The sequence below is a fragment of the Melitaea cinxia genome, chromosome 10, assembly GCF_905220565.1.
Source record: "Melitaea cinxia chromosome 10, ilMelCinx1.1, whole genome shotgun sequence".
Classification (NCBI taxonomy): Eukaryota; Metazoa; Arthropoda; class Insecta; order Lepidoptera; family Nymphalidae; genus Melitaea; species Melitaea cinxia.
The window spans coordinates 430,517-444,979 of record NC_059403.1 but is presented as its reverse complement, the minus strand read 5'-3'; the positions used below and the strand labels follow the sequence as shown (position 1 = coordinate 444,979).

The window sequence follows — 14,463 nt, the reverse complement described above, 5'->3', positions numbered from 1 at the left end:
CTCTATACAACATTGCATTGACGGATTCATCTGTGTTATTTTGTGTAACATTGAAAGTCATAAACAAAAATGATTCAATGACTGAATGATAAAACGGTTACAAAAAATAACAAGACATTGCATGATAACCAATTACAGTATTAAATGTAGAAATGTGTAAAATTCAAAAGTGGGATGTAAAGGAATACTCTTAAATTGTCGCTTATAAAATAACTTACTAGAAACACAATCTATATCCTAATTACTAGACGTAAAATGTCCAACGCTCTGCGTAAGAAAGTGTTTCCACATTGCCGTGATAGTAGACGCATATGAACATAAAATCTGTATTGATCAATTTAAGAAAATTTTACTAAGACTTTTTACTCAGATTAATAAACAAAAAACCTTTTGTTTATTAATCTGTGACTTTTTATAAATATAACGTCATTACTTTCTCTAATCTCTCTGTATCTTGGTTGCTCATAACGTTGGATCTAATTGGTGCCCAAATAACTTGAAACCCGGTATGTACAGACATATTTTACCGTACGGCTCATTTTATACTGGAGCACTAATTTTATTTTATAGGGTCAATGAATGCTAAACGCCAACGAAATCGCATCTACAGCGAGTATAAATAAACCTTGAAATTTCACTACTCGCTCGAAGATATCACAATATATACCTCCATATTGTTATCTAGAGCGTTATCAGCGTTGTGTAACGATCGACGTCACGAATTAGTCACAAGCTTGACACAATTTGATTATAAATTGTCTCAAATGAGCGATATTACTACTCACAATCAGTTGACTTTTCAATGGCCTTTGAATCATGTTTGCAATTTAAATTTTGTTCACAAAAAATTACCTAGAATATACGTAATATGATCATGTTAATGTATAAATTAAATTGTTTGGGAAAAAAGTACTGAATCGTTGTCGATTTATAATTGATTGCTCGCAAACGAAAAAAAAAAAATTACTTCAATTATATCGACAAGTAATACAACACACATACAACGTAGGTAGCCGCAAAAATAGTTAAGTAAATACGCGTTATTATAGATTACTCAAAACATACTCATTAGATGTCTATTTAATTTAAATGGAACCACATGACAATCACCACCTTTCGATTAAAAATGAATTATCGCAATCGGTCCACTCAATCAAAAGTTCTAAGGTAACATACATAAAATAACAATAAAAATTCAGTCCAAAATTGAGAACCTCCTCCATTTTCGTTCATTTATTTAAGTCGATTAAAAATATGTTTCAAATATCAAACAAAATAATAAGCTAAATTCCAAGTATCAAAACTGACTCATCAATGAAAGTAAAAATTTATTTTATTTTATTTATTTATTTATTTATTTCATAAGATACACCAGCGATATACTGTATAGTCATTACAACTATTATTACATTTTTATCTAGTCCGATTACAGTTACCATTACAGGTGTACACAACATTAATAAATATTAAAACAGAAACAGTCATATTGTTGTGGATAGTTCCTTGTCATCGTGCCAACGACACTAAAAACTAGAACTGGTCTTTCATAATATTTCCCGAGTTACGCATTCCGCTGTAGCAGCGTCATAACAACATTCATATTATAATAAACACTGTGTGAGTGAAGTGTGCGAGTGTTTGTATGTGTGCGAATCGACCGCGGGGGAATCCCACCGTGCAAATTACTGGCTTTATTTTTAGGGTTCTACGAAGCTGTGTATCGTTTCATTATGATACATTTTATAGTATTTTTTTTATTATAGAATATAGTTTTGCTGGCCAGTGTGATGATTTCATATTTGAATTAAAAAATGAGGTATTTCTTAAAATTTATCTGACAGAAATTTCGCTGGCTTTATTTTATTTATTTACTCAAATATGTAAATAAATATATATAATATATACAAAATACAATACTCATGAACCTTAATTTTCTTATTGTAGCGAGTGTTATCTTGTGATTTTTTTTTAATATTAAGAATTCCTAACTTAACCTTAATTTTTGAGTAATTAACATTAATTAATTAAGATAACGTATAAAATCTTCTGTTAATCGTTAATTAATTAAAATTGTTTTTATTCTTTTAATTAAAAAAGCAATATTATATTGACTAGAAATACTTATTTTGGTTAGCAATATTTATTTCATTCTTCATTGATATTACTTATAATTAAAAGAAGTGTTTTGTCTTTATTAATTTCGGTTTTTCCTAATATTAACGATTTTGTTATAATAATAAATTTTTTGTTATAATTAATTATGTGATTGTAATAAGATTTAAATTAAACAAAACAACATGTTCCAAAAAAGTGTGTAACGGTAGAATTAGTTTAGGTAAAAAAATAGCTTTAATCAAATTGACTTTTAAAGAATTTTTGACTGTCGTAATAATATATGCAAGTGGTAACAAAGTGACGTAATTATCAAATTCAGAATGTAGGCTATAGCGAGAAGAATCGACAACAAATATAATAGTTGCTTTCTCCTAAAGATTTGATCAAAGTAGCGATTTAGGCTTTCCAGGATTTAATTGAGATATCTAGGCGGGAAATATCGTGCTCAAAATTTGGATCAGCCCGCTGGGACAAGTACCTCAACCTTACTGAAGATCACAGCTAAGTAATACTATTTTCAACCAGTATTGTGTTCCTATAGTAACTTAGCTAGATTTCTTTAAATAGGGTCGGGAATAGGTTCTACGAACGCGCTGGCAATGCTTCTAATGTTGCTGGCTACGGTATACGGTATCCGTTAACATGATGCAGATCGTACGCTTGTTTCCCACTTTTGTATGTGTAATAATAGAGGCTTGTTGTAGTACTGAGGGTTATTGAGTGTTGGGTGATTTATTATTATGTATAAGTGTACGAATAGATTTGTATTATTTACAGGTCAGCGTAAAAGGTCTGATTCGATTCAACCTTTTCATGGTCGGTTATACGTTTTACCCTTTTATACTTTGTATATACTCGATTTCTTTAGCGTCTTGAAGCTTGAGTACTATTTTTTTTTGTGATAAATTCAGTAAACCATTTTAGGTTTGCGAGGAACTTACTTGTCAATTATTCATTTCTGAACAGTAAGTAGATTTTTGTAGGTTAGTTAGGTTAGGATAGGTAGGTGTTGTTAGGTTAGGATAAGCCTGTTCTCTCAGGAAGGAGGAGATTCTCGTATGATATAGTTGAGATAGTCCAGTGTACGGAAAGATATAAGTAACACGTACATACATACATTGTTACTAAAAAAACTTAATCTCTCAAGATTTCATTTTAAACACGACAACTTATCTCGCGAAATATTCACTGATTCTTGTAATCTAGCGAGATAAAATTTCATAGTCATACTTATTATTACACATTCAGAAAAATAATGCAAAATGCTTCTATATGAAGCGCATCAGTTATTTTGTATATATATTGAAATATAGATTATTTATATAGATATCATCTTTTCTTTTTTTTACGTTTTTTTTTTCTTCTTTTTCTTAGTAAATCTTCTTGCACTGTTTGCCTCGCTATATTAAACACTTACTCATGACCATGGGTTGACTGGAAGAAATCTCTTTTAGAGATAAGTCCACCTTTGCCATAAACATTATTATTATGTTGTTTTTACATGTATTTTTGAGTGCAATAAAGTATATATATAGTTATGGTATGTCTGGGACTCTGGACTATTACGTCATAACTTTGAAATTAGATAACTCATTAGGACATACGTGAGTGAACATACACCTTCTTACTTTAACGGTGTTACTAATAGAACTCTCTTACTTTTGTGCTAGAAAATTAGACACGCGACTTTTATGACACGAACAATCGAAAATGTCAGAATTATTAGTTCATATTCGACGCCACAACCATCTTGTGACGATTGGTATACTGTATATCAACTTGGCCATCTCTACTAGTTGTAAGCATACGTGTTATTTACATAGTAAAAGTAATTTAAATTTTAAAAGGGCTCTATAAGACTTGAACTTAAGAATGCAGCTAAGTGTGTGAAAACATCGTAACAGAAATAATAAAGTACCTTACGATTCAATAAACAGTTATTAAAGGTTATAATTATTAAAGTTATATTTATAATAAAAGAAAATCGTATAAGTTTCACTGCAAGAAGCTAGTTAAGTCCTATAGATAGATATATTACAAACTAAGGCAAGTCTTAATGCGTATTTTTTCACAACTAAAATATAATAAAACGAGAGAAAACAAAGGAATGTGAGGAGTGCTCGCAAAAGACGCCGGGACCCGGAAGAGGGAGTCTTACTAATCAATATAATAGACACACTATGAGAAAAAAATATATATAGCCACCATCTACGCACAGTGTACTCGGTTAAGCGAATTTCGACCTTATATCAAAAGATATAGAGTTCAATTAGAGACTACTGTAGCGAACACGAGGCTGCCCTAGTTATAAATAGATTTTCACGAAAAAGAAATGTTACAGGGTCTTTGGTGCAAGCGTTTCGCAGAGTAATTTACTACAGAGCGTCCACATTATCTTCGTTAAGGTGATTTTTTATCGTCCTCAACAAAAAAAAAATGTATTGTCTCAACTAATTATAATTAATTACAATATTTTCATGATAATTAATCTGTGTTAAAATGCGTCATTTGAAATATTAATACGAGTATTTATATGGAAAATAACATTAAATATTTATTATTATTAAAATAAATTAACAATTTATCTGTCAGTTAATTATGTACCGGACGTACATATATTATGTATTGTGATCGTTTATTAATAGTTTGTTGCTGCTATATTGTTTAAGTTAAATAATAATTATAATTATACGCCCGTAAACAAGGACAAGTGTGCCTTTAAACTTAAACTTATCAATTATTCGCTAAATATGTTTTGAAATTGCAGATGGGTTATTATATTTTATTCTAAACATTTTTTGAAGTTATACTTTTTTGGCGCGTAAGGGAAAAATTATGAGTGTAAATTTTTACGAAGCGCGCGCTCACCGTCACAAAAAAATCAGACACCCTGAAGTTAGCTAATCAACGAAGAAGTTAGCAACGTGAAGTTAGCTAGCCAATGAAGTATAACTTCTTACGTGCGTACATAAATACACACACTTTCTTACTAATAATTACAATAACATATTTCTCTTTTAAAACATCTATTTTTCCTAATAACATGTTAAAATACGACAAAATAAAATAATATAAAATTAATTAATTAAATATAATAAAGGGAAGGCTCTGTACCCAAACTATTCTTGCTCTAATTTCTCGGGACCACACTCTCACAGACGCAATTAGGTAAGGCGCGTACACGAAGAGAGGGAGAAAAATGCGAGAAAAAGTCGGAAGCTGCGACACGTGACTGGATGCTTCCCGGCCGTTGCCATGGTAACCGCAGGGCTTATTTTCGTCGATGCGAACCGGGAGTGCGATTTTTTTTTCTTTTTTTCTTTCCGGGTTCGTCCTACGTTCCTTTTTTCATTTAGACCAAAATAACTTCGTTTAATTGCTTATAAACGATGGCACTACCTATTTATAACCACCATAGATTGGTTTAAACTCAATCTAAATAATAAAATATAGGATAAATAAGTAATAGTATTTTTTTTAAATTAAAACATTAGACACGTAAGAAATAATAAATAAATCATTTAAAAACTGACTAAATAGAACAATAACATTAATTAATAATTTAGTACTTATATATTGAAGATTATGATAAAAACCCAAATAAAAATACAAGCAAGCTATATGTTATGTAAAATCTAGGTACCAATTCAACATAATGTCGTTGTGGAGGAAACGCCAGTGATGCAGGTGCGGCAAGACGACAAGATGACACGGGTACGACGACACGACGAAACGACGACACGACGAACGAATATGAGGTAAGGAGTAAAGAGGGACTTTGCGTAGGAAAATATTTATCCTAGTGGGGTGAGAATTTCTTAGAGCTGCCGGTCAAAGGGCACAATAAGGACACTCAGTGATAAGCGCGTACGAATTAAGCGCTAGAGACTGGTGTACCACCGGAAGTGCATCTCCACGTTAATTGGTAGCCAGGAAGGTCATTCTTCCGTATAACTTTGATAGCATGATGTAACTGAGGTCAGCGCTATCTAGTGACGAGAGCGTTATTTAACATTTGCATATTTTAATTTAATTTTGTTTGTTACACCAATTAAATAAATACGATTCATTCACCCACACAACCCCAATACATACACGTCACTCAGACAAACATGAATTCGAATACACATGTACGTATAACTTAGACTTAGAAAAAAAGAAACATATTAGAGATGTAAGCAATTACGTAATGTAATAAGCAACCGCTAATATATTACGGGTCATTGTACAGACGAAACCGCGCCGTTTAACTAGCCATTACTCCCACGTGTACGGAAAAAACGCAAGATGAAAGCGTCCTTGAGGCTGCGTAGCAACGAAAAAATCTATATCAGTGCAGGGAACCGCCCTCGTGGAGTATAGTTCATCATTTGATAACGTATGATAAGATGTTCCTTATTAAATAAATGTTAAGTAAAAAGTCAAACTTGATTATTCATTGATTAATACTTTTAATATTTTTGCACGGTGCAAATATATATTTTTAATTCTTTGAATAAAACCTTGTCACAAGCTTTAAAATAGTTAACAAAACAATAAATGGCGTTGTTTGTACACTTGAGCATTTCTCGAAAAAATGTTATGTGGACAAAGATATTTATAGAGATGTTATGTTAGTTGAACAAAAAGTTAGAATATTATCAACATATTGAAGTCCAAAAATAAAAATTAAATATCGATCGTATCCTTTTTCTTTAAATGTATTTGGTACTATATTTTATAGAATCGTAACCTATGCATTTGATCGTGTTATGACCTTCAGCGAAGTGTTGTGCATGAGCCCACCAAGGTTGGTACGACCAAAAAAAATGCGTAGCAACGGGCGCAGGGTACAGCTATTACTAATTCTATATTTATTAGAACTACCCCACTTCCCACGACAAGGAATCTCCATTACCAATTACGAATAAAAACGCTTCCGTATAAATATTTTTTCTCTTGTATCTCTTGGTTATGAAACAATAAAGATCTCCGTTCTAAGGTCTATCTCCGGGGAGAATGGGATAATTATTTTATGACCTCAAAAACTCAAACGCTAAACACTAATATACTCGTATAGTATTACATATGGGGTTTTCTTTAGAAAACGTGCTTGGTGCTGGCTATACTGAAGTTACATTTATGATTAAAAAAATACCCAGCTTGAATAAAATAATTATAAATAAAAAAGAAACGCTGCAATGTACATATATGTGCTCACATAACTTCCGAAATATGCAGATTATGCGACTGGCAAGGAAAAAAGGATAATAATAATAGAATTTTTTTTTAATTATAATAAAAAATTACTAAAATTTATAATAAAGCAAAACAATTGATACGTTTTCACTTAAAAAAAAAATTAATACGTGTATTACATTTTTGTTATATAATGAAACATAAAATAACTCCTTAACAATGACACTTCCAGTTGCGCATATTTCTGTTAGCTTGTGTATATATTATATATTTTAATACTACCTTACATATTGTTAATTTCTTGTCTCGACTATAAATTGTTTATATATTACGATGCGATGTACCCAACATATAGATTTTTGTTCGATTGTAGTGTTTGTAGTTTCTCATGTAAGTGAATTGTATTCTTTTGAGAAGTAAATGATCTTTAACCTTATATACTGCACTAAATTTGGTAATTATTTTTTGTATCCAGTATTGCCAGGACAATATTTATTAAATTAATTTTAAAAAAAGACAAAAAGATGGCGGTTGAAGTTCACCGGATCAACTAATTAAATAAAAATAATATTGAGAACATTAAAATGTCATATTCAAAACAAGTCACAATGCTTAACAAAAAGTTCGTTAAAATAAGTGTTTAAATAGTTTTAAATATAAACAAATAGAAAAAAAAAAAATCCTTTGTTTTGAAATATCTACAAAGCGCTTCGCGCAAATGGAAGTACGTTAAAAAATCACTTCTCGCGAAGTCTCGAAATGTGTTTTCATACAATATACATAGAATTGTTTTATTAGCAAACCGGTTATCACTCGACGTGGAGGTAATGATACATTGGCTGTACTTTTTTATATTCTCAATTATACCAAAGCAGACTCAAGTTTCAAGGAATTCGTACTGGGTAGATATAGCATTTATATGTATTGGATTCATGATCATATCATGTCATTTAACAGCCCATATGTAGCCTTCATACATGAAAAGCCAAATAATTTCTTTGTTTTATCATAATGAATTCTTATTCCGATTTATTAGCGTAGTTGTTAATGTTTCTGATTTTACATCATCTATTACTAATTTATTGTATTACGGTAACTCAGTACGGTAATTACAGTCACTTTTGTATGTCGAAACGAATTGCTATACAAATTCTTCATCTACCTTTTTTAATTTATTTAGCATCTACTAAAACTCAAAATTGATGTTGTCAAAAAAGCTATGACACTAAAATTCTGGAACACATTAATTGATTTTACAACGTAGAATCTAAATGTTTCTAAATAACAAATTCTGAGAAATGTCAGAATTCACACCAAAAAAAAAATCACTACGAATAAAACATACGCTAACTCTTCGCCAGGTTCAACAGAATTGTAATATGTATATGGCATATGTATCATAGATATTTTGGATTTTTTATAATCCATTCATAATATTTCCAAATAAATCGTTATCTAACAGGAAAATAACATTTCTGTATTGATAAGAATCGTACAATCTTAATAAGTTATCAATCGATTAATCCAAAAACAATTTTAAACAATTTTTTTTATTTTTAAGAATTGAAATTATATTATTTCTTTAATTGGAATATAATAACAACTAATCAATAACGTATAATGAACTAGGTACCGTATAATCTAATAAGTTTAATAATCAAGTTTTATTAGAGACGTGGTCAATATAGTTTTTAATATTAACGAAGTTGAAGTCAGATTTATAGACTTCGAATTGAAAGGTGTTAAGCGACGGTAACAATAAAAGCCCTTAAGATGAGGGGATAGAGATAATAATTGCTACTTCAAGACCAAGTGACGCTGCACGCTGTAACGATTGAACTATAAACAAAACCTGACAAAATACTGCAGGTAAGACATGGTATAATAGACTCTAAAGTTATGACTTTAAAGGCGAAATAGAACGAATTTTAAATTGCATTTGAACGTGTGAATCTAGCAAGGACAGAATTAACCAAGGCGAAGGTAACGTAAAAACATGTGTTGATTTGCTTGAGAACACAAACCTCATAAGATATAATATTATTATTATTAATTTAATATTTATTAAAATAAGTATTGCATTATTTTATTTATAGCTTGCAACCCGCATCGGCTTCGCACGGTTGCAAAAACTATCAGTGTTCCTCTACTATATTATGCATGTATTATACATATAAACCTTCCTCTGAAATCACTCTTTTTATAAAGAAAACCGCATCAAAATCCGTTTCGTAGTTTTAAAGATCTAAGCAGACCGACCGCGGGAAGCGACTTCGTTTTATAATATGTAATGATAAAGCAGCACATTTTAAATAATACTTACAAATAAGGACGTAATATTGTATTTGTTTTAAATATTATATTTAATACAGAATTGTAGAGCAAAATGTATAAAAATTTCTTATCATGAGACGATGCGAATATCTTAGTATACATATTTCCCCTGTTTACTACTGTAATTCAAAGATACGAAAATTACAAAGAGAATGATTTGCATCGATGTTATCATAATTACTATAACCTACATCAACATACACATACAATATTGCACTAGTAAAAGCAGTGTGTATGAGAAATGAAATAAAATCTACCAACCAGAACATTTTACCAATCTTGGAAAAACATTTTTTATGACAATGGGACCTGATGGGATTTACCTATTAGCTGGTGTTACCCAGGACGTATACAGTTAAATATAAAAAACCTAAGGCACATTCATCAACCCGTGGGTGTCGTAAGAGGCGACTAAGGGATAACAAGGTTCCACAACCACCTTGGAACTTAAGAAGTCGACCGATGGCGGGATAACCATCCGACTGCTGGCTTTGAAATACACAGGCCGAAGACGGGCAGCAGCGTCTTCGGTGCGACAAAGCCAGTACTGCGGTCACCAACCCGCCTGCCCAGCGTGGTGACTATGGGCAAAACACATGAGTTCACGTTATTTTTGGCGTCAACTTGTGGAGGCCTATGTCCAGCAGTGGACTGTATAGGCTTTAATGATGACATTCATCAACAATTTTACATGTGCACTCAAATGTGTATTGAAACATTAAATCTTTGTTTGTAATGAATTTGAAGCTCCTGAATTATTTTTGAAGTAGAACTTCTTTGCGCACGCTTGACCTGTGGAGTAATCTGGCGAAATGAGAGCGTTACGAAAAGTGTGATCGGGCGAGAGGGAGATATAAGTGAGTTAAGATAGAAAGAGAGTTACGTTTTTACGAAGTTTTACTTCAGTCTTGTAGTCTAAAGCACATTCGTTTTTTTATTGTTTCCTAAGTACTGGAAAGCTATTACTATAAATATTAACATCATGTAACCATGAAAGATTGATGTTACAAATAGCAGTAAGTGTAACTACACTATCGTTTTGATGAAGTACATAGAATTTTGAGACAATTTGTATGAAATTAAATAAAATAAAAAATTTTTGATGATATATAAGTATGAACAGATAGATTTTTAAAACTGGTTGTAAGTCCATCTGAGTCAGTTTTTTTACGAGAATTCGACTGCAAAATGATAATTTAAATAATAACTTTTGGTAGAGAAGTGATATTAGCTGAATTCAATTATACCCAATTCGCTGACCGTGGCAGTAGGACCAGTCAGCAAAGTCACATTGACGTCGATGCGTTTTTATTGGGACGGTTCTTTGAAGGTCATGTTGAGAAGCTTGAGAACTTAGTATAACAATAAAAAATAAAAATAAAAAAATAAATATTTGACGTTGTAAAAACTAAGAGTATATTTATAGAATATCTATAATTTGAATCGTGTTTGTGTGTATAATTACATTCACGTTTAAATATATTGAAAAGTTAATCAAAACAATGAATGAAAGTTGATGATTTGTAAAGTCTAATATCAATGGATGATAAATAATTATCAGATGTGAAGTCATTCTGTTTGTTTTTTTATTGCTAAAATCGTAAAAATATACCCATTGAACTGTAGCAATAAGTGCGCAATACGAGTTGCAAATGACCTAATTGCAAGTGATAATGGTCTGAAATTTGAATTCTCCACATCGCCTTTTCAACATAATTTTACACCACACGGACCTAGTTCGTGTGAAGAATTAATTAATTATATTATTTTTGACTTGGAACTGTAATAAGCGTCAATATATCATCAAATATTGAATATGGCGAACTATTAGATCAACTCTTAGCAAAATTGGTCTTGAAATAATTTTGTTTATTTGCAAACGAAAAAAAAAACTGACTCCAATTATGTTGACAAGTAATAAGACGAATTAAATATGAATTATAGAGATAAAACTCAAAGAATACTCGTAACAGACCTCAAATCAAATTTAAATGAGATTACATGACAAGCACTAGGTTTCGTTTCAAAAAGATTATTCAAAATCGCTATGAGGTAACACGCGTAAAAAAATCATTTAAATTGAGAACCCCTTCCTATTTTCGAAGTTGATAAAAAAAAATAATACCAAATAGGTTTAATACCAAATACTAAATTTATTGCGAGGAATTATCGTCGTAAAAGTGACATACGTAATATGTCAAAAATAAATAATGCCTTTAATCATGAACATATGATATAAGCTACAGTATTTATTAATATACATATGTACGTGTATGTAGTACATCTCCTAGAGATGATAGATCAAAAGTCCTATTTTTAGAGGATATTACTTTTATAGAAGGACTGTTTGTAATGAAGAAATTGTTCCTAACGATAGTCCTGATAACGATTATTAGAGTGATTATCTACAGTGCGAGTTTTGGACATTAATCCGACAGAACATGGCAATTCTAAGCAAATGCTCTGTAGGTAAAAAAATTTTTATTGGCCATCTGGTATTATTTCATACAATCCATTAGAAACGTTATATACCACTTAGACAACTTGTCTTGGCATGTTATTTCGAAGTTTAGTTACAAATTAGTAATATTTGGGTTCATATTCATCCATTTATGATAATAAAACAAATGTTTTATTATCATAAACCACACCTATACATTTTCATGTTGCTATTGTTATGTGTGTTGATAAGGTATAATTTAATATTCTTTGTTATTATCGTAACATATGTAACAATAAGCATTAATTAGCACCATTAACGCTAACACAAAATTTAATTATTATTTTTTCTGAAAGTCAACTCATAGGTGTATTTTGAGCGTATTGCGCTTACGGTTTAACAGCAGTACTGCCCGCATTTTATGGATTGTTTTTATCTGACATCTCGTGAAACAAACACGTATTACTGTATCTTTAAATACTATGATAACTAAGTACTTTTGTGAAACAATGGACTAGAAGTAAACCTTCAAACGCTATTAATCTATACGTACTCACGTCTTCATAGTTCAACTGTAAAACTATTTATTGATGCGCGCTTCTCCACGTGACTTTGAGGCGCGATAAATAATGCATGACTGGTGAAGAGATGCATCTGACAAATGGTCAAGTCACGACATTGCATTTTTTGCTGCTTTATCGAGCGTCAATTATCTTATTTACATATTGATGATAAAATGATTAAGTTAACTTACCGAAATTTCCCTTGCGAGTGATCTTCCCATTTGATGATAGACGGGCAGTATTTCTCGTCAAACAAGAGATTTCGTAGAAACTCTGGCACAGACACGCTCCTTGGGCGCTTGCAAACTTTTCTACCGCTTCCCTTGGGCCGTCCAGGTGGTCGTTTGAACATCTTTCTCTTCTCTTCTTCGTCACCAGACTTGTCACTGCCATACGAGCCCTCCGGGGACGCCGTTGAGCGATCTGATGAACGGAACACCTCCTCCGCGTCGTCGCTGGAATCGGCCGCTTGCAGCAAACTTATATCGTTTGGTTTATAATCCGACGCGTATAACCTGTCTTTGTGGTTCACAGAGTCCAAATCTAACATAGTCGGCACTTGTTCATTGTTTTGGTACGAATCACTTTCCACGTATCTGAACACTGATGACTGTCGCAGCATCTCTTCGTTGAGTCGGTTCTGTAATTTTTCAAAAATAGTCTCGGCTATCCTCCTCGACAGATTAGGGTCGACGCTGGGGTGAGCCATTCTCTGTAGAATTTCCTCTCTTCTCATGTTCCGCAGTTCCAAGCCTGGAACGTTGAAATTGTAAAACGGCACATCGTACTCGCAAAATCCGTGAGAAACGGCGCAGTCGATGACCCAGGACACCGTGTCGTTGTCGTTCCAATCAACGATCATTTTGTACTTCCATTCCTCGTGACGGTACTCACGGGAGTTGACGAGGGTGTGATAGACATTCGCGGCGGTGTCGATTTCCGATTCGCCGTACATTTCGTAGTTGTTGTAGTAGTTACCGTAGACGTAGGAAGGGTTCCCTTTCTTGAAAACTTGAAAATCATCGAGGCGCGCGGGCGCCGGCGTCGAGGGAGGTAGGTAGAGATCGCACATGCTTTGATCGTATGGACGCGCGTAATCGATCATGGCTACGTGCGGCACGGCCGGTGGTTCGCGACGGAATGGGCGGCGGGCGTCGAGATCGCGTTATTCATACTGCTTTATCCGAAGTTGTTTGTTTACACTCGCTCCCCGCGTCCGCGGCTGCGTAGCGTGCTAGTAGGGCGCGCTTTTCTTTGTACTACGTTGTTTGTTTATAAGTGTACCTAGATAGGAGTATTGATAACGATTAGCGACACATTCTTATCAACGGCCCTATTAATATCGATCGTCTGTAGACATTTTACTACTCGCTTACGTAAAATTTTGTTGCAACAGATTTCGTATAAGATTTTTATTATCTACAGATATAAACATGACCGAATATTCTATTGATAAAAAATATCGAATTTTCGCGATTTATTTGTTATGTTTACATATCATATACATATACTGGTTATTTTTACTTGATAACTAATTATAGACGACGCGTTGACGCAACGGTCACAGCACTGGCTGTTACGCTGGCGGTCGCGAGTTCGATCCTCACTCACGACATACATTTATTTATTTTATTTGTATTTGTACCGCCCAAATAGCTATTTGTCGTGGTCTGGGCGTTGTGTTCGTGTATTGTGTGTGTTTTCGGACCCCCAACACAAGAGAAAATCGTACTAGGGGGCGGTGAGTGTGAAGCGTTTATTATTTATTTATTTATTTATTAAAAAAAATAATGTTAATGTTTACCAACTTTTAATGTTCACATATACCGGACG

The 14,463-nt window shown here is 32.6% G+C and overlaps 1 protein-coding gene across 1 annotated transcript in view; it reads right to left on the bottom strand.

Annotated features, from left to right (window-relative positions):
• Positions 1-13,779, bottom strand: part of LOC123656842 (ETS-related transcription factor Elf-3-like) — a 34,147-nt gene extending 20,368 nt beyond the window's left edge. Inside the window, exon 1 of the mRNA XM_045592461.1 lies at positions 12,822-13,779. Coding sequence (XP_045448417.1) covers positions 12,822-13,735 — 914 coding nt within the window. The 5' untranslated portion in view covers positions 13,736-13,779. The remainder of the gene's footprint in view (positions 1-12,821) is intronic.
• Positions 13,780-14,463: the final 684 nt, after the last annotated feature.